This window comes from Hyla sarda, chromosome 3 (assembly GCF_029499605.1).
Source record: "Hyla sarda isolate aHylSar1 chromosome 3, aHylSar1.hap1, whole genome shotgun sequence".
Classification (NCBI taxonomy): Eukaryota; Metazoa; Chordata; class Amphibia; order Anura; family Hylidae; genus Hyla; species Hyla sarda.
The window spans coordinates 218,517,237-218,543,398 of record NC_079191.1 but is presented as its reverse complement, the minus strand read 5'-3'; the positions used below and the strand labels follow the sequence as shown (position 1 = coordinate 218,543,398).

Genomic DNA, 26,162 nt, shown 5'->3' with positions numbered 1-26,162 from the left:
GCTCCTGTTTGGCTCTGACAGGTTTCCCGCTCTTTTGCTCTCCAGGTGAGCACTTGGTGCAGGACCTGCTGCCACAGCCAATCACTGGCTGCAGCTGTGTCCCTTTTCTGCTAGTGACTGGCTGAGGTGGCCAGTCCTGCACCAAGGTCTCGTCTGGGAAACAGGAAGAAGCCAAAAGGAATGGAGGTGTGGACCCGTGTGAGTGTGAGGAAAGTGTGCCTTTTTTTTTTTTTTGGCCTTGCAGCATATTTTTTCTAAAACCCATAATACCCCTTTAACTCGTTCAGGACTCATGACGTCCCGACACCCTGGGTCTTAAGGACCCATGACGTACAGTTACGTCATGGGCAGTTCCTGTCCCCGCCGGGCGCAGATCGGACCGGGATGCCTGCTGAAATCATTCAGCAATCATCCCGTGCAAATGCCCAGGGGGGGAGGGTCATCAGACCCCCCCATGTCGGCGATCGCGGCAAATCGCAAGTGAATTCACACTTGCGATTTGCGCGATTCCGGGTCATTACGGGTCTATAGTGACCCGGAATGTAAGGGGGATCGCGGGTGTCTAAGACCACCAATAGCAGATCGGGGGCGGGGGGTTTACTTTTGTTTTCCACGTCCTGCCCTCCCACAATAGGCGGGGCAGGACCGGCGCCGAAGATCCACTTACCGATCCGGGCGGGCGACGGAGGCTGCGGGCGACGGAGATCGGCGGGCGGCGATGACGTGCGGCTGGATCAGACGGAAGCCGGTGAGTTGCATCTGGAGGGTACAGTTTGAGACCATTATACAGTGGTCTCTAACTGTAGCCCTCCAGATGTTGCAAAACTACAACTCCCAGCATGCCCAGACAGCTGTTTGGGCATGCTGGAATATGTAGCTTTGCAACAGCTGGAGGGCTACAGTTTGAGACCACTATATAGTGGTCCCTAAACTGTAGCCCTCCACATCTTGCAAAACTACTCCTAGCATGCCCAAACAACTGTTTGCGGTCAGGGCATGCTGGGAATTATAGTTTTGCAACAGCTGGAGGACCACAGTTTGGAGATCACTTTGCAGTGTTCTCTAAAACTGTAGCCCTCCAGATGTTGCAAAGCAGCAAATCCCAGCATGTCTAAACAGCAATCAGCTGTCTCGGCATGCTGGGAGTTGTAGTTGCGTACCTCCAGCTATTGCATAACTACATCTCCCAGCATGCCCTTCGCGATCAGTACATGCTGGGAGTTGTAGTTCTGCAACAGCTGGAGGCAGACTGGTTGGAAAATACTGAGTTAGGTAACAGAACCTAACTGAAGGTTTTCCAACCAGTGTGTCTCCAGCTGTTGCAAAAGTACAACTCCCAGCATGCACGGTCTGTCAGTACATGCTGGGAGTTGTAGTTTTGAAACAGCTGGATTCGCCCCCCCCCCCCCCCCCCCATGTGAACGTACAGGGAACATTCACACGGGCAGGCTTACAGTAAGTTTCCTGCTTCAAGTTTGGGCTGCGGCAAATTTTTCGCCGCAGCTCAAACTCCTAACGGGAAACTCACTGTAACACGCCAGTGTGAATGTACCCTAAAAACACTACACTACACGAACACATAATAAAGAGTAAAACCTACATATACACCTCCTTACACTGTCTTCCCCCCCCCCCCCCCCCCAATAAAAATGAAAACCGTATTGTATGGCAGTGTTTCCAAAACGGAGCCTCCAGCTGTTGCAAAACAACAACTCCCAGCATTTCTGGACAGCCACTGACTGTCCAGGCATGCTGGGAATTTAGCAACAGCTGGAGGCACCCTGTTTGGGAATCACTGGTGTAGAATACCCCTATGTGATCCCTAATTTAGTCCTCAAATGTGCATGGAGCTCTCTCACTTTGGAGCCCTGTCGTATTTCAAGAAAACAGTTTAGGGCCACATATGGGGTATCGCCGTACTCTGGATAAATTGCACTACAAATTTTGGGGGGCTTTTTCTTCTTTTACCCCTTATGAAAAGGAAAAGTTGATGCTACACCAGCTTGTTAGTGTAAAAAAATAAAAAAATTTACACTAACATGCTGGTTTTGCCCTATACTTTTTATTTTCACAAGTGTTAAAAGGAAAAAAAGACCCCCAAAATTTGTAACGCAATTTCTCCTGAGTACAGAAATACCCCATATGTGGGCGTAAAATGCTCTGCGGGCGCACAACAAGGCTCAGGAGTGAGAGCGGACTATGTACATTTGAGGCCTAAATTGGTGATTTGCACAGGGGTGGCTGATTTTACAGCGGTTCTGACATAAACGCAAAAAAATAAATACCCACATGTGATCCCATTTTGGAAACTACACCCCTCACGTAATGTAATAAGGGGTACAGTGAGCATTTACGCCCCACAGGTGTCTGACAGATTTTTGGAACAGTGGTCCGTGAAAATGAAAAATTTAATTTTTCATTTGCATAGCCCACTGTTCCAAAGATCTGTCAAACGCCAGTGGAGTGTAAATACTCACTGCACCCCTTATTAAATTCTGTGAGGGTTGTAGTTTCCAAAATAGGGTCACATGTGGGGGTGTCCACTGTTCTGGCACCACGGGGGGCTTTGTAAACGCACATGGCCCCTGACTTCCATTCCAAACAGTTTTTTTCCCAAAAGCTCAATGGCGCTCCTTCTCTTCTGAGCATTGTAGTGCGCCAGCAGAGCACTTGACGTTCACACATGGGGTATTTCCATACTCAGAAGAGATGGGGTTATACATTTTGGGGGTCTTTTCTGCTATTAACCCTTGCAAAATGTGAAATTTGGGGGGAAGCACACATTTTAGTGAAAAAAAATTAAATTTTTTTTTACATATGCAAAAGTCGTGAAACCCCTGTGGGGTATTAAGGCTCACTTTATTTCTTGTTACGCTCCTCAAGGGGTCTAGTTTCCAAAATGGTGTGCCATGTGTTTTTTTTTTTTCTTGCTGTTCTGGCACCATAGGGGCTTCCTAAATGCGACATGCCCCCCGAGCAAAATTTGCTCTCAAAAAGCCTAATATGACTCCTTCTCTTCTGAGCATTGTAGTTCGCCTGTAGTGCACTTCAGGTCAACTTATGGGGTACCTCCATACTCAGAAGAGATGGGGTTACAAAGTTGTTACTCGAGAGAAATTGGGCTACAAACATAAGTATACATTTTCTGCTTTTACCCTTGTAAAAATTAAAAAATTGGGTCTACAAGAATATGCGAGTGTAAAAAAATGAAGATTGATGAATGAATTTTCCCCCTCACTTTTCTGCTATTCCTGTGAAATACCCAAAGGGTTAAAATGCTGACTGAATGTCATTATGAATACTTTGGGGGGTGCAGTTTTTATAATGGGGTCATTTGTGGGGTATTTCTATTATGAAGACCCTTCAAATCCACTTCAAAACTGAACTGGTCCCTGAAAAATTGTGAGTTTGAAAATTTTGTGAAAAATTAGAAAATTGCTGCTGAACTTTGAAGCCCTCTGGTGTCTTCCAAAAGTAAAAACTCATAAATTTTATGATGCAAACATAAAGTAGACATATTGTATATGTGATTCAAAATTTTTTTTTATTTGGAATATCCATTTTCCTTACAAGCAGAGAGCTTCAAAGTTAGAAAAATGCAAAGTTACCACATGGATGCAAGTTACCACAAAATTTTATCACTTTGTTAAAGTAGAATGTGTCACGAAAAAACTATCTCAGAATCAGAATAAGTAAAAGCATTCCAGAGTTATTAATGCTTAAAGTGACAGTGGTCAGATGTGCAAAAAATGGCCGGGTCCTACAGTGAAAATTGGCTGGGTCCTTAAAGGGTTAAATAACATGTTAGGTTGTTACAATTGCAGTAATAAAAAATACCGTAATTTTATTTGTTAGCAAAAAAAACCCCAGTAGGGGACTTAAAAGGAGTTAGAGATATCACAAAGAAAATTGTGCCAATGGGATGCCAGGAATCCCTTATGTCTGCCAAGTTACTGTGCTCACTTTCGACCACATGAGCCCCTGCTATTCCACAAAAAATTGTATTTCAATATTGTGTGGACTTCTTTTTGGTCTGGAGACATGCATGACAGACCATCAGCTTTACCTTAAGCTTCTTTAGCAAGGCAGTGGTGGTCTTGGGAGATGTGTTTGGGGTCCTTATCATGTTGGAAAACTTCCCAATGGCTCAGCCTCTGAAGAGAGGGGATCATGTTCTGCTTCAGGATGTCACAGTACATGTTGGCATTTATGTTTCCCTCAATGAACTGCAGATTCCCAGTGCAAGCAGCCCCAGACCATGACACTCCCATCTCCATGCTTGACTGTAAACAAGACACACTTGTCTTTCTCCGCCTCAACTAGTTGCTGCCACACTCTTGACACTATCTGAACCAAATAAGTTTATGTTGGTCTCATCAGTCAATGGAGCATGGTTTCCAGTCCGTATATACTCGAGTACAAGTTGAGTTTTTCAGCACGATTTTTCGTGCTGAAAACGCCCCCCTCGGCATATACTCGAGTGAACTCTCCGCCTGTCAATCCCTTCTCAGTGGTCTTCAACCTGCGGAACTTCAGATGTTGCAAAACTACAACTCCCAGCATGCCCGGACAGCCGTCGGCTGTCCGTGCATGCTGGGAGTTGTAGTTTTGAAACCTCTGGAGGTCCGCAGGTTGAAGACCACTGCGGCCTTCGTCATCATCCAGACCCCCCCTCTTTAGTTTTCTACTCACCTCCCCTCGGTGGGAAGGAAGGGTGAGCTGGTCCGGGCCATCTATGCTGCAGGGGACCGTCCAGTGAGGAGGGTTAGTTGTTCCGGGGGGGGGGGGGGTGCCCCGGACTAGTGACGTTGCCTTGACAACGCCACACAGGGACATTAATTCGCAGCCTGTGCATGGGGGATGATAACGGGGGTCTGTATGATGACGGGGGTCTGGCTTATAGTCGAGTCAATAATTTTTCCTGGGTTTTTGGGGTGAAATTAGGGGCCTCGGCTTATCGGCTTATACTCGAGTATATACGGTAATCCATGTAAACTGTTTGCAGGCTTTCTTGTACTTCATCTTTAGAAGGGGCTTCCTTTGCTTTATACGCATTACATTGTAGCAGAGTGTCATTTCTTCAGGTCTGTCACATGAAGATTTTAATAAAATATTTACCAAAAATGTGAAGGTTGTACTCGCTTATGTAAGATACTGTATATATTACTTCTCTATAAAAAAAAAAAACAAAGCATATTTTATTTTGTGTATAAAATACATTGGCTATCTGTGATAAATTGTCCAGAAAAAAAACATCATAATGGTAACCCTGTGTTCACAGTAGCTGTACCTGTACAGTATTCTCTAGTAGGTAGATTGTGCATGTATATATAACATGCCAAATTTTTTTTTTTTTTTTTTTTTTTTAAAGTAATCCAGCGCTGCAAATATATTTTTGAATGGAATCGGGGTGCTTAAAAAATAAAAATAAATGCATACTCAACTGTTTGATCCCTAGTAGCTTCCGTTTTAACACTTTCCTATCCCCGCTGCACCCTGGCTCCTCTGACCTGTTTATCCACAAGAAAAAGCTTTCTTAGCCAGTTGCTGGCCACAGCGGTGACCCAATGAATGGCTAAGTATGCATTTACTGCCAGGTCAACATGTCAGAGGAAACGGGGAGCAGCAGGGACTGGTAGTCATTGGAATGTAAACAGTAAGGGATCAGGCCGATGATCATATTTGTTTTGTATTTATTTATTTTTTTAAATGCAGCACTGGAATATCCGTAGATCTTCCTTGCAGCCATTAATCTGTAGAGGTTTAATCATTTGTCAGATCCAACAGCCAGGACGACATGGCAACTCAGAATTTCTGGAGGACTGGCCTGCAGGCTGTACATGTAATAACATTGCTGCCACCTGCAGGGCTGACAGGCCCCTGGCGGTACCCCCTGTCGCCATCTTCTATTCACATTCTTCTGAAGTAAAAAATAAGCAAACATTTGTGCAAATAAATAAAATATGACATTCTCCTGCAAAGTTAGCAGTATAAATGCAAAAAAATTTATAAAAAAAATCTAAACACAAAAATTGCTTATTTATGATCATATCCTAAAAAAAAGTTGATTAAAATGTGCTAAAAAAAACACGATACTCGCAAAAGTGGTCCCGATAAAAACTACAGCTCACAGCACAAAAACTGAAAAATCACACTGGTCGTAAATAAAATAAAATCCCGGCTCCTAGACTCAAATTTGTCAAGCCCTGGCCTAAATATTAAAAGGTAACCATACACTACCCCCTTTCAATTAATTGCAGTGTGTACAGTGCTAGAACTATTAAAGGGACTAGGTCATCAGTGCACCCCACTAATCTGGGGTTGTAGTGCAAGTGACAGATGAAAACTAAACTTACCGAGGATGGGGAGGGGCCCAGGTGCACAGTTACTTCTGGCCTGGATCATGAATCCAAACAAAGGTCCAGTGTACTCCTACCAGTTGGTTACACCAGAAACCCTAACCTAGATAAATCACAATGGTAAGCATATTAAAGTTTCAAAAATATATAAAATGGACTGAGGCAGGAGTTTCCACACGTTTTTTTTTTTTTTTACCCAGAAATGTATTCAAAAGGGATGGGAAATATAAAGGACCTTGGCTCATAAACTGCCATAGCAGTTTAAAGGAGTACTCCACCCCTAGACATCTTATCCCTATCCAAAGGATAGGGGATAAGATGTCTGATCGCTGGGGTCCTGCCGCTGGGGACCCCGTGATTTCTCCTGCAGCACCCCTGTATATCAGCAGCCTGGAGCTATGTTTGCTCCGTGGCTGATGACTGACGATACAGAGGCCTGGGTATCATGACTTCACGCCCCACCCCCTCAATACAAGCTTATGGGAGGGGGCGTGATGGTGGGACCCCCACGATAAAACATCTTAAACCCTATCCTTTGGATACGGGATAAGATGTCTAGGGGCGGAGTACCCCTTTAAAAAGACAAAAACTCTGTTGAAACCTAACCTGGCAGTAGTCGCAATGAAAAAAGGTGCATCAATGTAGGCATGTAACACAATAGCCCTGATTTACTAAGAGTGGACTGTAGTTCCCAGCAGCTATGCCCCTTTAAAGTAAAATGGAGAGTTGGTCAGGTTTTTCTGAATTTTTGGCGCAAATTCTGGCGCACGTGCAATGCGACGCCTTTTGGCCCACAACCCTACAAAGGTTTACAATAGTAAATCAGGGCCAATGATTATGGGAAAAACCCACAATATTTTCAGCAGAAACAATAAAACATATAACCAATAAATAAACATATAACATTTGTTCCACAAGTACAAACAAAATCACCCAATATGGGTTTGTGACACCATTGGTTAAAAGTATACAAGTAGTACTCAGAGGAATTCAATGTATGTAGTTTGCTGATTTATTTTATTTTTTTTCTATTAATGTGCACAGCCTCCTTCCTCGACCCCTTGTAGCCTCCAGTATCAGGATGCACTGTCTGCATCTGGTAACGCTACAGATCATAGTGCCTGCAGTAGGGGAAACTGACAGTGGCACTCACCAGTCACTGTCACCGCTGCGGCCAGTGATTGGCTAAATAGTGTTGAGGTGTCCCATTGCAGCTCTGGCTGTCTGCCTCCCAGGGGCTATGAGGGGGTGGAGAAAGAAAAGTTGAAGATTTTATTTTATTAAGCAGTCTGGTCATATTACTAAAAGCAATTCAACATATTATCCTTTTAAGGGTGTCAAATGTCACCTACATCGCCATATCCAAGCTTGACAAATCCTGGTCTCATTGGTAATAAAAAATGATTCCTTTGTGGACATTATTCCATGACCAGATTCTGTAACTTGGGAGATCCAGTAAGTGTCACTCGAAGTGCTATGCTGGTTACATAACTCCCATTATTGGGAAGTTAAGGAGACAGCATGAAAACAGTCCTCTTGTATTTTGGCTTCCTGATCATGTATGGCGGCCAAAGCTAGGCAGGAGAGGAGCCTTAAAGGGGTGCTCCAGCGCTCTAAACATTTTGTTCAGAGTACTTGGAGCTGGAGGCCATGATCGTAATGTTACAACCACACCCCCTCATGACGCCACGCTCGCTCCATTCATGTCTATAAGAGGGGGAATGTTTGTGACACGCCCCACTTATAAACATGAATGGTGGGGGCGTGGCGTGATGTCACGACCACTGCCTCAGGAACCCTGCGTTTGTTTAGAATGCTGAGTGCTACGAGAGGTCACAGGGCGCCCAAAGGGTGGGCCCCCCGCGATCAGACATCTTATTCCCCTATCCTTTGGATAGGGGATAAAACGTATTTCAATGGAGTACCCCTTTAATCTGAAAATAGGTGCAGGTCCTCTGTATATGCCGTTAAAGGGGTACTCTGGCCCTAAGACATCTTATCCCCTATCCAAAGGATAAGGAATAAGAGGTATGATCACGGGGGTTCTGCAGCCGGGGACCCCTGCAATCTCTCATGCAGCCCCCAACTGTTTCAGCTGCATGCAGTGCTGGAGGCTGTGTCTGAAGCCTCACTACCACAGGGCCGGAGTATCGTGATGTCACAGCCCCACCCCCTCAATGCAAGTCTATGGGAGGGGGCGTGACGGACGAGTGATTGCGGGGGTCCCCTACCCTTTGGATAGGGGATAAGATGTCTTAGGGCCGGAGTACCCAGTTTATGTCCAAATGGATGTGAACTTACATTTAATAATGGTAGTGGATAGCAGGTGATTGGTGGGATTAAACAGTCAGGGGGAGTGAATGTTTTACAGGGGTGTGTATTCCTGTTACTGACTCCCTCACAGTGTAATCCTGCCGGTGACCTGATATTTATTACCATTATTTAAAATTGGAAGAATTGGATTCTGTTGGAAGATTCTCCATAGTGTGACCGGGGCATTAGACTTTAATGGGCAAGTGTACATCAGCAGAATGTCCGAATGTATGCCATCACAATGTCCTTGCATGGTCTATAAAACATCCATAATACAATCAGTTAACAATCAGAGTTGACTGCAGCCAGCCTGTTTACTAGGTCTGTGTTCTTAGCTATACTTAGACTTGGGCTGTACCTTGTACAGAGCATTGTTTTCACATAAAAATTGCTTTGTGTTTAATTTCAGTATTATGAGATGTATAGCCAGAGCGAAAGCCCATTCTTCAGGTCATGTGCGATGAATCCTTACATGTAGATTGATAGTATGTAAATTTACTGTCTCTAATTGTTACCGCTGTCTTTTAGATATGGACTCCTCAGGACAGAGAATCCATTTTGAATATACTGACACAGTTGCTCCTTGACAAGGAATGCACCCTGCTGATTGGACGACAGCTTCGGCCTTTGCTTTTAAATCTTCTGGAGAGAAATGCGGAATGTATTAAAGCTGGAGGTCAGGTGAACCACGATCTTCATGAGAGGTTATGTGTTGCTATGAGCAGATTGGTTGCCAGCCACCCTGATGTCCTACCGTGAGTATTAGCTTTAGTCATTACTGCAGACTTGTTACATTGTATAACATTTTATTAAACCGTAATAGGTTACATTGTTTTCTGCTCATATAATTTTTTTTCAGCCAAGCAATAGAGAAAATTAACTAAGCACTTGCCACTAGATGGCTCCTATTTTTTTTACTTTTTTTTTCCGCCTGGAACGTAAAGACACAAGTAATATAATGCTCAGAAGTGAACAGCAGATGGCAGGGGGACGTTCACTGAATGACTGCCATTTCACGCTATTCAGTGCTTTCTGACCCTTAATGATCTTATGCTACAACCAGGTACGCTTTAAAATTCTAAGTGCAATAAGTTGCTAAGGTGACAGATGTACAAAAACAAATGTTTGTAAAAAAACAAACAAAAAAAAAACCAGTTGATTAAAACTGTTAAATAACTGTTTAACCCCATTACGGCATAGGACATTTCTTGTCCTGTTACTTAACACCACAGAAAGTACATTTAGGTCCTGTACATGAAACAATCACAGGAGCTGCATTCTCTTTATGCTCTGTAGGTCCTGGTTGATACCAGCAGACAGGGACCCACCGGTAATGGCATACATCCGCAATCGAACTAATGTCTGCCATTAACACCACAGATACTGTGATTATTATTGATCACTGCTTCTGGGGCAATGTTGCTCTTCGTATGGCTGATCTGATCACCCACGGCACAACGGGAGGTCCCCTCACCTGCCTCAGTTACTCTCCTGGGGTTAACTTATCTGGTCTGCCTTTTAGCAGACCAGAGAAGATCATCAATGATTAAACTGATCATCCTGAACAGTATTAGCAGTATTCTGCTTGGAATGTCCGCATGGAAATTCTGCTGCAGCAGAGTCCCCTTGAATTTAATGGGATTCTGCTGCTCTGTGCACACGGCGGAATTTCAGTACTAGATGTTTCTGGCTCTAAAATTCCATTTCCCGTGTCCGCACAAAGAATAAACACGTTCATTCTTTGTGCAGAGTCCCGAGCGGACTTTCCGATGTGTGAACATGGACTAATGCTTAAATTCATTTTTTATTTTTATAAACCTCTACTCCAAGAAAATTTGAAATCTCCCCTATTTCTCAGTTTCCCCCAAAATTTGTTTAAAAAAAATAAAATTAATAAACATATATTGTATTGGTGTGTGTGTGTAAATGTCCACGCTATCAAAATATGTTAATGATCCTGTACAGTGAATGATGTAAATGTAAAAATGAATCCACATATATACGCAAAAGTGGTACCAACAAAATTTACAGATCAAAAATGAGCCATCATACAGCCCCATATCCAAAATTAATTTGAAAGTTATTGGCAAAATAGGGCAATTTTAAACGTGCTTATTTTGTAAAAAAAAAAAAAGTATTATATATTATTTTTTTAAGCAGTACAATAATAGAATAGTATCTAAACCTGGGTATAATTTTAGTTATATTGACCTACAGAATAAAGAAGTGTACAGCATGCAAAAGAAATCCTCCAAAATTAGCAAAATTACGTTTTTTGCCATTTGTTTTATGGTTAAAGGAGTGATGTAATTAAAATGTACAATTGGCCCTGCAAAGAAACGTGCCCTCACATGGGTCCGTAAGTTATGACTCTTAAAATGCGAGGAGGAAAAAATGAAATACAATTGGCTATGTCCTTAAGGCTAAAATGGTTAAGGGGTTTAGCTTTGACACATTTTTTTGTCACCTTAGCGACAATTTGCTCTTAGAGTATTTCAAGCGTGCCTGGTTGTGGCATGACATCACGGGCCAGGTGAAGCGCTTAATAGGATGACATGCCTTTCGTCCGGTGAACACCCCTTGTTGTCTGCGGTTTACTTCTTCCTTGTGTCTGTATATTCCAGGCGAAATAAAGTAAATCAAAAGTCATCTAGTGGTGAGCTATGTTCATTTTCTCTATTGCTAAATTGTATATGGACTATTAAGTCTTTTTACATGTAGCATAACCAAAGTTTTGAAATGTGTTAGTGGGTTCACACTAGGTTTGTAGCCTACGGGTGCCAGATCCGGTTGGGGGGAGAGAAAACCGTCTGCTCCAGTGTCCCAGCCAGATCTGGCCCGAACCCCATTCATTGCAATGAGGTGACAGGAATCGAACGCGGACTCCGGTCGGATAATTTTTGCCCCGTATACGGTTCTTCAACCGGACCTAAAACCGTGGTATACCATGGTTTTGGGTCCGGTGGGAAAACTGGATATGGGGCAAAAATGTCCAGTCAGCGTTTGATTACTGTCACCTCATTGCAATGAATGGAATTCGGGACAGATCTGGCTGGCATACGGGAGTGGACGGTTTTCTCTTCCCCAGAGCCCCCCACCCCAGACGGAACCGGCACCCGTACACTACAAACGTAGTGTGAACCCACCCTTACTGATAAGCTGTGTCGATATCTGTGGGTGTGCCAGGTGCTCTTTCCATAACAAGTGGATATTATGTAAGCGTTGCAAAGATTTTCTGATATGGTTATATAATTAATGTTCAGTCTGTTTGAAAATATTGGGACCTGGATTGCTTTAAAGTGATGTGTAATACCATAGTTGCTTTAGTTTTGAAACATGGAGTAAGATCACATTTGCACATTAACTTTTCTAATTGCTTTTCAACATTATCTTCTAGCCCATTCTCATCCTGGTCTTTGTTTTTATACAGTTCTTTTTTCTAAGCTAAAATCTTCCAGTTTCACCTACTTGTTTTAGGGCTTCAAAAGAATGGAAAGTGTGTTTTTTGCTGTAGGTGTCCCAGGTACTTGTGGGTATAAAATATCTGGAACCTTTCCCTCTCCTGTGGGTTTGGCCACAGCCTCAGTGGTTAAGAAACATAAATAAATAATAAATACTTTTGTAGCATTAAACATTTAAAGGGATACTTCGCCGTAAACATCTTATCCCCTATCCAAAGGGTAGGGGATAATATATTAGATCGTGGGGCTCCCGACGCTGGGGACCCCTGTGATCTCTGCTGTCGCACCCCTGTTATTAAATGCACAGAGCGAACTCCACTCCATTCCCGATGACTGACAATGCCGGCCTCCAGGCCCCTCCATTCACGTCTATGGGAGCAGGCATGACTGCTATGTACTATGTAGCTGTCACGCCCCCTCCCATAGACATGAATGGAGGGGGTGTGGCGTGAAGTCACAAGCATTCCGGATGCCGCTGCTTGGGCCTGGAGATCGTGGTGGTCCTGCCGCTGGGATGTAACATCTTATCCCCTATCCTTTGGAGTACTACTTTAACAAATAATACTGCCATTGTGTCAGCCAGAGCCCATGTCGCAGATCAGGAAATACCAGACCCTTTTTAAAAATCTTAACCCTTCTAGTACTGTATATTACAGATATGCTACAGAGACATTTTTGAAGTTCTTTCCAGCTTGACAACATTGCTCTCTGCTGACATCTCTGTCTGTCAGGAAGTGTCCAGAGATGGAGAGGTTTTCTATGGGGATATTATTCTAATCTGGACAGTTCCTGACACAGACAGAGGTGTCAGCAGAGAGCACTGTTGTCAGACAGAAAATAAAGTCACAAATTTCTGTCTTATACAGCAGCTGATAAGTACTGGAAGGATTACATTTTTTTAATACAAGTAATTTACAAATCTGTTTATCAGGCACCAGTTGATCAGTTGATTTGAAAACATTTTGTGGTGCGCAGTTCTTTGTCATTGGTGATTAATGCATGAAAATGTGCAGTGTGGTCAGCAGGAGTACTTCAATGACTGACTACTCTTGTTTATAACTTTATTTAAAGGGGTACTACCGTGCTGACAACTTAACCCCTATCTAAAGGATAGGGGATAAGTTGCCTGATCGCGCGGGGTCCCCCGCGATCTCGCACGCATCACCCCGCTCTCATCAGGCCCCGGAGCGAACATCGCTCCGGGCCTGATGACTGGCGATCGTGGGGCCTGGGGGTATCGTGATGTCACGGCTCCGCCCCCATGTGACGTGCTGCTCCGCTCCTCAATGTAAGTCTATGGCAGAGGGCGAGACAGCCCCCTGCCATAGACTTGAATTGAGGGGCGGAGCGTGACGTCGCACGGGGGCTGAACGGGGACGTCACGATCACCGGCCCCGTCATCAAACCCGGAGCGGATGTTTGCTCCTTGGCCTGATGAGTGGGGTGATGGGTGCGAGATCGCGGGGGGGACCCCGCGCGATCAGGCAACTTATCCCCTATCCTTTAGATAGGGGATAAGTTGTCAGCACGGTAGTACCCCTTTAAAGGCCCTCTTCTCTCCTATAGAAAAATCTTACACTATTTGTTGATTCATAACAATTGCAAAAAATACAGGAGTACTAATTTAGAGAAAAATCGAGGGGGGGAAATTTTTTTTAACTACTTTCATAAGGTGACTTTATTTTTTAAAGCTTCTTTATTATAGATGCAACACCCAAACCTTCCTTGGCTTATGTGAGTATAGTCACCTAGGCTTATGGTGCTCTAATGCCTGTTCTGATAAACCATAAATGGTGCAAGCGTTGCGTTTATAATTCGGCCACGAAGAAAAATTCCCTAACACTTATATTAATGTCATATAAAAGGTGGGGTGGGTAGGGCAAAAAATCTGCAGCAAAATATTACTTTACAGTATTTTTCCATTAATTATAAAGGAAAGCTGCCTGCTCCCTGATGTGCTATACTAATGCTTTTCTACTGGACTTTAATCAAAGTGACATGTAAAGTGACTTACACAGTAGTCTGTGAGAATCTGACAGTTACAAAGTCTTTTCACCTGGACAATTGACAGGACAGGGATGGCATCATAGCCAGAAAATAAAGCTATAATTATTGTGAAGGACCTTTCATCTATAAAATGTAAAATTATGCACACAGAGGAGTCTAAAGCATTATGGTCGTTTAATTATTGACATGTTGAAACTTAAAGTGGTTCTCCGCCCCTAGACATCTTATTCCTTACAACAAAAATAAAACCCCATTTATTTTTAATTACTATTGTTGCATTATACATTTAAAGGGGTTCTCCGCTGTAAACATCTTGACCCCTATCCAAAGGATAGGGGATAAGATGTCTGATCGTGGGGGTACCGCTGCTGGGAACCCCTGCAATCTCTCCTGCAGCACCCTGTGTCATCTGCTTCATGGAGCTACCTTCGCTCCGTGCCTGATGACGGGCGATACAGGGGTTGGAGTATCGTTTTACACGGACGATTAATGATACTTTGGTATACTTAAGCATTGTTCCCTACTGTGACTAAAGAAAATAAAAGTGAAAAAGTGTTAGAGATGAGCGATGTTACAGTACTTTGATTCTGCACGAACCTCGCAGCTCGGCGATTGCTGACTTTAGCCTGCATAAATGAGTTCAGCTTTCAGGTGCTCCGGTGGGCTGGAGACTCTCTCCTAGGACTATATCCACCTTTTCCAGCCCACCGGAGCACCTGTAAGCTAAACTAATTTATGCAGGATAAAGTTGGCAACTGCCGAGCCGTGAGGTTCGTGCAGAATCAAAGTACTGTTACTTCACTCATCTCAAAGTGTTAACAAAAATAAATAAATAGCATTTGGGAAAAACAAAAGAAATGCAGCATTTTTAGTTACGGTATTTATTTAATTTTTTTTTTCTGTACAGGTTTGCAGTTCGGTATTTTCAAAGCACTCCACCAGTGTTTAACAGACTATTCTTGGAGAGCTGCGATTCCAGTACAGTTCGGTATGGACGTAGACGAATGAAACTACGAGACCTAATGGAAGCAGCTTACAGATTTCTGCAGCAAGATGAGCTTTCCTTTAGAGATATGTGGGACTGGAGTGTCTGTGTGCCATTGCTGAAAAGTCATGATCTTGCTGTTCGGTGGTGCGTTGACTTTAATATTATTTTTTTTTCCCCATGAAAAGCTACAGTCCTGCAGATAATCAGTCATAAGGGTACATTAAAGAAATCATAAAAAAATCATGGCTGTTGAAACCATGGTGAATGAAGTTGTGCCCCTCAATGTACAAAACGTGCTCTGTCTTTAAAGGAGGTTTTCCAGCACGTGTGTGTGTGTGTGTTCCAAAGTATGCCCATTGTGCGGTATATAACAAAAGAAAACCCCTTACTCAACTTCATGCCTCTGGTGTCCCACAATGCCTCTGGTGTCACAATGCCCACAATGCCTCTGGTGTCCTGCAGCAATCGTTTTCTTGAGCTGCAGTGTGCTGTCTGTCCTGGACACACCCAGATGTAGAGTGTCACACTGCTGCTCACAAATTGCTGCAATAATGTCCCACCTCGACCAGCGATTCGCTGAGCGACAGTGTGAAACACTAGGCCCAGGGGCTTCCTTCTCCCGACAGTCATGCTTCAGCTTACAAAGATGATCAATGCGGGGGACCGGTGGAGGACACCGGAGGCAGAGCTGAAGGTAAGTTTTATTTATATTTAGTATTTTTATCTTTCAGATTTAAACAAAATCTGATATATTGTTCTTCTATATTGATGCATATTATGTTTATTACATTCAGGGGTGTGGAAACTTAAAAAATTAAAAATTAAAAAATACTTGTCCAAGGGACTAAAACGGAACACAATCTACTTGTCCTTCATGACGATCCACTTGTCTTGGTACATAAAATAATTTCAACCAAAATTGTATGTAAATAAGGTATTTACTAATAGAAACTTAATAGTCAGACTAGTATGTCACCCCATTAGGTGAATAGGGTCCCTTTATAAGGTAGGGCTCCCAGATAGAGCCCCACATAGAAATGACCCCCATTAGGTAGAGCTCCCCCAGTAGGTAGACAGACCCCCATATAGATATGACGTTCATCAGGCAGGGCTCCCGTTTAAGCAATTATACCCCCTAAGTCAGAGCTTTCCAAACTTTGAATGGTGACGCCCTTGCATAGTTGCTGAACGTGTACTGCATGTGCGTCTACAATGCACAATGTAGTACCATTATCAGCATTAGAAATGTGGCTTCTACCATCCTGTGCCAGTTCATCCCCCCCCTTTATCACTCCCTGTTCCATATATTTCCCCCTTGAAAGTGGGACCCTGGCCCGGCAGTGGGACCGTGCCGCACTGCCGGGACCGAAGTAAACTTTGGTCCCGTCAGTTTAACCCTTACAGCCGCGGTCGGAAGTGACTGCTGGCTGTAAGTGTTATGACAGAGGGAGGGATCTCCCTCTGTCTTCCCTGCAGCGCGATCGCGGGGTGCTTTGTGTGAGCCCCGGCGGGGCCTGCTGCACTGCGGGACCGAAGAAAACTTTGGTCCCGGCAGTTTAACCCTTACAGCCGTGGTCGGAAGCGACCACGAGCTGTAAGGAGTTTTGACAGAGTGAGGGGGCTCTCTCTGTCTCTCTCTTGTACTACCCCGCAACTTTCGCTGGGTGCTGCTGGTTACCTGGGCAGCCGGGGGGTCTTTACAAGGACCCCCAGGTCTGTCCCGGTTATTAACTGTCAGGACGTGCCAGAGTGTAAAACTAGCAGGCAGCATATATCTGCATTTCTTTGGAATACTAAGTATTCCAAAGCATAACATTTTTTTTTTAAATAAATAAGTGTAAAAAAAAAGTGTAAAAAATAAATAAAAATACATTTATTAAATAAATATAATGAAAAATAAAAATGTATAATGTGTAGGATCACACGGCGCACATCCGCAGCATATTACGTGCTGCGGATGCCCGCCAACAGTCGCAATAATGAGCTCCCTGCTGCGGCCTGGTAGCTTTTTGTGTCCACTCATAGCGGCAGATTTCCCGCAGGCAGTCATGAGCGGTCACAGCAGTGATCTCGCCCTTGTGACTGCCGGGGGCATCCACGGTGTGACCGTACACTGTGGATGCGCTCTGTGACCCTACACTGTGTCCTGTTCATACTGCATTTCCGCAGTGTTAGAGGTATCCGTCAGCATCACGTCAAAAAGAGTGATGCTGACGTATACTGTAGCAGCTCCATTTTTTTCTGAATGAGACTACTACAGTATACATTGGCATCCCTTTTTTGACATGACACCCATACTGCAGAAATGCAGTATGAATGGGGGCTCCTCTCCTTCTTAGTCCTACCAGGCGCTCAGTCAACCAGATATGGCCTAAGTAGGGGTACTGCCCAGCCCGGGACGAACAGCGTGATTAAATATGGGTGCATTGCCTCCATTTCAAACGCGACTTACCAAAATAATGTCCCACAAATAAAGAATTTGTGGGAAAAAAAGCGAATTGCTATTTTTTCCACTGACTTTGAAATAATTCTAGCTACACAATAAGGGCTCAACGTACTCACTTTTGCCCTAGGTGAATACTTTAGGGGTGTAGTTTCGAAAATGGGGTCACATCTGGGGGTGCAGTATTGTTCTGACAGCTAGAATGCTTTGCAAGATAATGTGCGGCCTATAATTTGTATAATGATATCCTGAAAGCCAAATGGTGCTCCTCTCCTTTTGGGTCCCACCATGTGGCCATGCAACCAAATATGGCCTAAACGGGGGTATTACCGAACATGGGACAAACAGCGTAATAAAATATGGGGTGCATTTTCTACTTTTCAGATGCAATGTACAAAAAATATGTCCCACAAATAATGCATTTGTGAAAAAAAATTTATATAAAAAATTTGCCACTGACTTTGTATCCATTCCAGCCACACAAAAAGGACTCAAAGTACTCACTTTTGGTCTAGATTAATACTTTAGGGGGTGTAGTTTCCAAAAGGGGGTAACTTTTGGGGGTTCTGTATGGTTCTGACAGCTAAAACCCTTTGCAGGCATGAAGTGCGGCCTATAATCCATTCGGCCTAAAATGATGCCCTGAAAGCCAAATGGCGCTCCTCTCCTTCTGGGTCCTACCACGCGGCCAAGGAACCAAATATGTCCTAAGCGGGGGTATTTGCTGAGCAGCTCAATAAAATATAGGGTGCATATAGGGGGCAGTGTGAATGTAGCCTTAGACATCTTTTCTCCAAACTAAATAACCCCATGATTGATAACCTGTCTTGGTTTTGCAATCCTCCCATACAGTTAATAATCTTTGTTGCCCTCCTTTGCACCCTCTCCAGGTCAGCCATGTCTTCCTTAAATAGAGGTGCTCACAATTGTACACACTACTTCATATGCGGTCTGACTGAGTTATACAGAGGCAAAACCATGTTTTTGTCACAAGCCTTTGTCTCTGGATACATCCCATGACTTTGTGGGCCTTTTGAAGCTGCTGCCTGGCACTGATCACTAAAGTTGAGTTTACTGTCAACCATTACTCCCAAGTCTTTTCCAGTAGTAGTTTTACCTCCAGGTTTTATTATTTAGCACATAACTGCATTTTGTTTTTACGGCCCACGTGCATAACTTTATATTTAGCCACAGTAACTTTAATTTGCCCTGTCTGTGCCCAAGCCTCCAGCTTCCCTAGATTCCTCTGTAATATTATGTTCTCCTCCTCTGTGGTGATTACCTTACCCAGTTTAGTGTCATCTGCTAATATAGAAATCCTACTCTGTACTAACAAAAATATTGAAAAGAAATGGACCCAGTACTGACCCCTGCAGTACCCCACTAGTAACTGTCACCCAATCTGAGTAAGTTTCATTGATAACCACCCTCTGTTTCCTATCACTGAGCCAGTTGCTAACCTAATTACATATATCCTCACCTAGTCCAGGCATCCTCATTTTATGTACTGATCTATTGTGTGGGATGGTATGAAATGCCTTAGAAAAGTGTGTGTGTGTGTGTGTGTGTGTGTGTGTGTGTGTGTGTATGTATATATATATGTATATATATATATATATATATATATATATATATATATATATATATATATATATCATTGCCAGCTTTATTCTGGTACAATCTATAACTGACCTCCTCATAGAAGCTGATCAGATTAGTCTGACAGGACAGATCCTGCATATCCCCATCTTGGTGCTGTTAAATTAAAGGATTAGTCCAGTGGTGAACAACTTATCCCCTATCCTAAGGATAGGGGATAAGTTTGAGATAGCGGGGGGTCCGACCGCTGGGGCCCCCCGCGATCTCCTGTACGGAGCCCCAACAGCCCGCAGGAAGGGGGCGTGTCGACCTCCGCACGAAGCGGCGGCCGACACGCCCCCTCAATACAAATCTATGGCAGAGCCGAAGCGCTGCCTTCGGCAATCTACTGCTCTGCCATAGAGATGTATTGAGGGGGCGTGTCGGCCGCCGCTTCGTGCGGTGGTAGAGATGAGCGAACTTAAAGTAAATTCGATTGGTCACGAACTTCTCAGCTCGGCAGTTGATGACTTTTCCTGCATAAATTAGTTCAGCTTTCAGGTGCTCCGGTGGGCTGGAAAAGGTGGATACAGTCCTAGGAGACTCTTTCCTAGGACTGTATCCACCTTTTCCAGCCCACCGGAGCACCTGAAAGCTGAACTAATTTACGCAGGAAAAGTCATCAACTGCCGAGCCAAGAAGTTCGTGACGAATCGAATTTACTGTAAGTTCGCTCATCTCTAGTAGACACCCGCTATCTGGCCGGAGAGATACGTGGCCCCGTACAGAGAGATCGCAGGGGGCCCCAGCGGTCGGACCCCCGCGATCTCAAACTTATCCCCTATCCTTAGAATAGGGGATACGTTTTTCACCACTGGCCTACCCCTTTAAAGGTTCTTTTCATTAAGATATTCCAGAATAGCATCTCTCAGAAACCCCTCAAAAATCGTTTTCAACAACAGATGTTAAACTTACCGGCCTATAGTTCCCAGGATTCCTTTTTGACCCCTTTTGAATATTGGTACCACATTTGCGAAGCATCAGTCCTGTGGAACAATCCTGGTCATTATAGAGTCTTTAAAGATGTGGGATAAGGGTCTGTCTAGCACTGTACTAAATTCCTGCAAAACCTGTTGTAGAATTTACTTTGTCCTGTCTCCTGTTATTTATTCCAAATTCCAAATGGGCACAGCAAAATGTCAATGAAGAAAAGGAGGTACAATAGACTGCTGTAATGGGAACAGTAAAAGGGCAGAAAAAGTTGGCAGTCACAAATTAGTGCACATAACCCAAATTTATAGACATATAAACAGGTTAAATAGTTTTTATTAGACAGAAGACACAATACATTTAAGATATTAAAATCCACTCTGTTCCTTTTTAGATTTTTAAATGTATTGTGCCTTTTGGTGTTTAATAAAATCTGTTCATAGGTCTCTCTACATTTGGGTTGTGTGCAATAATTTGACTGTTAGCTTTTTCTGCCTTTCCCCTGTAATTTGACATTGGATTTTTCTGTGTAAATACAGTAGAAGGCATTTAGTTGATTAGCCTTTACCTCATAAGCTAGCGGAATGCCACAAGTGGAAATTCAAAATTCCAAAGTGTGAATGGGAGTGCGGAATCTCATAGAAGTCTATGGGCTTTAATTTGAGGCAGAATTCTGCAAGCGGAAATTCTGCCGTGTGAATAGACCCTAAGACTTGCAACCACTGCCAAAACTAGTCCACTAGATGCATTTGCTGTAGAAATTTCTGTGACTACAGATTTTTCCATCCTAATATGGTTGTTTTGGTGGCAAACACCTTAAAGGAGTACTCCGGTGCACACTTTTTTTTATGTTATCCCGTCCGGGCTGCAAAATAAAAGAAAACACACTTTATCTTACCTGCCAACGAGCCCCCGAAGCTCCGGTACAGGTGTTCGGTCCCCGGGCTGTATTCTTCTTACTTCCTGTGAGCCCGGCACGTCACACGGAGCTTCAGCCTATCTCCGACTGAGGCGGCACATTGCTGCGGCCGGTGATAGGCTGAAGCTCCGTGTGACATGCCGGGCTAACCGGAAGTAAGAATACAGCCCGGGGACCGAACACCTGTAACGGAGCTTTGGGGGCTCGTTGGCAGGTAAGATAAAGTGTGTTTTCTTTTATTTTGCAGCCCGGACGGGATAACATGAAAAAAGTGCGCGCTGGACTACTCCTTTAATTTCTACAGCCTCCTCTGAGATGAATGGTGCAGTTGCAGAAATTTCTGCACAGAAGTTTATACTAATGATTTCTTAACCAGTTGAATAGTTTTCTGTTGCAGGTACATGTATTTTTGAACTCCTAATTCCAATGTATGATGTAGTCATAAATTATCTTACTAATCTGCTGTTAGCATACTTTTATGATACAAATGATTATATTGTGAAGCACTATTAAGAAGGAAAATGAATTGTTTTCTTTAGGTACACTTCACATTGTTTGGCTGTGGTTACATGTATGTCGGATGAGCACAGACAGACCTTCTTGAAGAAATTGTTTGTCACCGATGAATTGATAAATTTCAAGCTTCAGTAAGTACCTGTTCCACTGGCTTAGCCATGTTTAATATTTCTCAAAATCAACTAATGCTGGTGCTTTATCTTTCAGATTGCTGGATGAGCTGCACAGCCACAATGTAGAGGAGGGGATTCTCTTAACCAATACAGAAAATTCCTTATGGCATAAAGATGGAACCCAAGAATATACACAGGGCCAAATTGTGTCTGCTGATCTGTGTCCAAATGTTGTACCTGTTTGTGGAATAACCCTTCCCCAAAAAAATCTGGGAAGCAAGGATCAGGTAATTATCTCCTATATATTGCCCTGAAAAACCACTGCATGCCACTGTATTATGTTACTTTTACTTTGAGGGATTTGATATGCCTAAAGTGGTAATCCCATAGGGCTTTGAAGCAGACATTAAGTAATTTGCGCAACTCCCTTCGACTTTAAATGGGTCATTTAATCCGGTGGGAAAACATTTTTTTTTTATTCATATCAACTGGTGCCAGAAAGTTAAATAGATATATAAATTACTTCTATTTAAAAATCTTAATTATTCCAGTACTGTATGCTCCACAGGAAGTACTTTTTCTTTAATTTCTTTTCTGTCTCACCACAGTGCTCTCTGCTGACACATCTGTCCATGTCAGGAACTGTCCAGAGCAGGAGCAAATCCCCCTAGCAAACCTCTCTTGCTCTGGACAGTTTCTGACATGGACAGAGGTGTCAGCAGAGAGCAATGTGGTCAGGCAGAAAAATAATTAAAAATAAAATTCATCTCTGTAGTATGCAGCAGCTAAGTACTGGAAGGACTAAGATTTTTAAATAGAAGTAATTTACAAATCTTTTTAACTTTCTGGCACCAGGCAAAAAAATAACAAAAAACTTTTTTCCACTGGAGTAGCTCTTTAAGGATTAAGCCAAATAATGTAGCCATGCAAGCTACACAGTTCACGCAATTCTTGCAGTTGAGTAAACAGTAGTTCGCAGGGTATGTTTGTGCAGCAAAGTCAATAAGATGGGGGGGATTACACATATTGCACACCTTACCTTTTCGGTTTGTTGACCACCTTTGGCAGCCCCAAGCAGGCTGGAGCAGGCCGTATAGTCCAAAAGAATGGGATTGCGCCTTTAAATAAGTAGAAAGCCCATTGTGTTTGACAAAAAAAGAGAACCCCCCCCCCAAAAAAAAAATCTTTTAGAATGCAGCACTCCCAAAGGTGAATGTTTGCTTTGTTTATAGAGATAAGGCCTGTTAAAAAAAAATGTTTTGCCAGTTAATTTTTTCTCTTAAAGGAGTACTCTGCCCCTAGACATGTTATCTAAATAAGATGTCTGATCGCGGGGTTCCCGCCATTGGGAACCCCTGCGATCTCTCCTGGAGCACCCTGTGTCATCTGCTGCACAAAGCGATGACGGGCGATACAGGGGCAGACGTTACGGCCTCACCCCCTCTTGACTCCACGCCCGTCCCCTCAATAAAAGTCTATGGGAGTGGGCGTGACAGTCACCCCCCCCCCCCCCCCCCCCAATAGACTTGCATTGAGGGAGCGGGGTGTGATGATACTCCAGCCCATGGAGCCAAGTTCGCTTCATGCAGCAGATGACACAGTGCTGCAGGTGAGATCGCGGGGGTTCCCAGTGGCGGTACCCTGACGATCAGACATCTTATCCCCTTCCTTTTGGATAGGGGATAAGATTTCTAGGGGTGGAGTATCCCTTTAAAGTGGTTCCTTCACAGCAGAAAAATGTTATGTTCTTTTGTAACAATCTGTTTATAAACTTGGAAATGGTATTCACACTATATAACTAACATATAGACAATGTATACAGGCAGACAAGTCGGCACTTCAACCCCGATATATTATTACAAGTCCTCCCACAGCTGACTGCTTAAAATTGTCAGGTCCCATGTGCTAGTTCTCATACCAATTAACTGGTGCTAGTACTCTAATAGCAAAACTTCTATAAAGCATACCGTATATACTCGAGTATAAGCCGACCCGAGTATAAGCCGAGACCCCTAATTTCAACCCAAAATCCCAGGAAAAGTTATTGACTCGAGTATAAGCCTAGGGTGGGAAATACCTCATCCCCCCCTGTCATCATCCAGACCCGTCATTAACATCCTCATCATCCCCTTGTCATCATCCCACACATCCCCCCTTCATCATCCCCTTGTCATCATCCCACACATCCCCTTATCCCACACATCCCCCCTTCATCATCCCCTTGTCATCATCCCACACATCCCCTTATCATCCCACACATCCCCCCTTCATCATCCCCTTGTCATCATCCCACACATCCCCTTATCATCCCACACATCCCCCCTTCATCATCCCCTTGTCATCATCCCACACATCTCCTTATCATCCCACACCCCCCCCTTCATCATCCCCACCCCCCTTCATCATCCCCACACCCCCCCCCCTTCATCATCCTCTTCTCATCATTCGCCCTCAGTGGTCTTCAACCTGCGGACCTCCAGAGGTTTCAAAACTACAACTCCCAGCAAGCCCGGGCAGCCATCGGCTGTCCGGGCTTGCTGGGAGTTGTAGTTTTGAAACCTCCGGAGGTCCGCAGGTTGAAGACCACTGCGGCCTTCAACATCATCCAGCCCCCTCTCACCCCCTTTAGTTCTGAGTACTCACCTCCGCTCGGCGCTGGTCCGGTCCTGCAGGGCTGTCCGGTAAGGAGGTGGTCCGGTGAGGAGGTGGTCCGGGCTGCTATCTTCACCGGGGGCGCCTCTTCTCCGCGCTTCCGGCCCGGAATAGAGCCGTTGCCTTAACAACGACGTATCTGCGTCGTTGTCAAGGCAACGTGACTATTCTGAGGCCGGGCCCGAAGCGCTTAGAAGAGGCCTCCCCGGTGAAGATAGCAGCCCGGACCACCTCCTCACCGGACCACCTCCTCACCGGACAGCCCTGCAGGACCGGACCAGCGCCGAGCGGAGGTGAGTACTCAGAACTAAAGGGGGTGAGAGGGGGCTGGATGATAAGCCTCGGCTTATCGGCCTATACTCGAGTATATACGGTAAGTCCATTGAAGTAACGGGCAGCACTCACCATGTACGTACGGGTAAAAATCCTTTTAGTTTTCAAGGTGCAACATCACAAGTGTAAGCTTCATCAGACCTGGATCTGATAAAGAGTGAAGCTTTTACTAGAAAGTAATTTAGGCAGCATTTTAGTATTATCATATCCTTTTATCAACAGTTACTTGTTGTAAGGGAACCTAGCCCCAGTAGGTGGCACTATAGAACAAGTTATTTTCTTCTTTAAATGAGCTACTTTGCATATTCTGCATATTTGGAAAGTCTCCCCAAGGAGACACACTGCTCCCCTAGCCCAACTGTTCACATTAATGAAAAATGATTTGCATCTTGTAACATTTAAATTGAATAAAGAAAACTGTGGCGGATGTCTTACTTTCCAGTTTCTGGATAGGCCATTAATAATAATTCCCTGAAAAGCAATCTTCTCAGGGGGTTGGTTGTGAGATATATGCATGCCACTCACATGTCTGCAATTGTACAAATTCTTAAAAGGTTCCACATCTTGGACCTCTTCAAAGTGACATGTTGTTAAGTTTTTTTGTTTAATATTGTGTTGTTTTTTTGTGTTCCCCAGGAAATCTATAGTCCTCAGCTTGTGTTAGTGGAGACAACTTGTAATAGTCTCCACAGTTTGGCTCAGGCAGTCTCCTTTCAGAATGCTGTACTTTTAGAAGGACCTATAGGATGTGGGAAAACTGCTCTAGTAGAGCATTTGGCCAGGATTACTGGGCGCTTAAAACCACCTGACTTACTGAAGGTTCAGCTTGGAGATCAAACTGATAGCAAGGTAAGGAAATAATGGAGATGGATGGGCTGGTGGGGCATTGCTAATGCTTAAGCAGACAATTCTGTGTTCTAATGTCTGCACAAATATGTAAAAATATCTATCAATATATGACAAATCCATTGTAAAGACGCATGACATTTGCAAAATGTATAAATATAGGGGGACATTTATCATTGTTTGCAGGTAAGCAGGCTCTGAAGTTTGCTTTAGTTTTGCTTATGTGCTACATATTTATTGTACACTGCTCAAAAAAAAATAAAGGGAACACTAAGATAACACATCCTAGATCTGAATGAATGAACTAATCGTATAAAATACTTTTGTCTTTATATAGTTTTTTTTTTATTAGAAATTTTACTACATACTAAATTTATTATGACAACTCTTACATCATTTTTATTATAAGCCCCCATCCACCCCCCTCCCTCCCCTCCCTCTCCCCAAGACAGCCTGACCCTTCCATTACATTACTTTCTTTCCTTAATCTTCTCACACTTCTTACTCCTTTCTCCCAGGGTAGCCATTTACTACTAGATTTTTTGCGCTATTCTTTCGTCTTTATATAGTTGAAAATCACACACAAATTAACAATAGAAATCAAATTTATCAACCCATGGATGTTTGGATATGGAGTCACACTC

At 43.7% G+C, this 26,162-nt stretch overlaps 1 protein-coding gene across 1 annotated transcript in view; it reads left to right on the top strand.

Annotated features, from left to right (window-relative positions):
* The window catches only part of MDN1 (midasin AAA ATPase 1), a gene marked incomplete in the record, with an annotated part of 346,772 nt that overhangs the window by 11,611 nt on the left and 308,999 nt on the right, over positions 1-26,162 (top strand). The window contains 5 exon segments of the mRNA XM_056566109.1: positions 9,201-9,427; positions 15,048-15,272; positions 21,598-21,705; positions 21,782-21,974; positions 25,309-25,521. Coding sequence (XP_056422084.1) covers positions 9,201-9,427; positions 15,048-15,272; positions 21,598-21,705; positions 21,782-21,974; positions 25,309-25,521 — 966 coding nt within the window.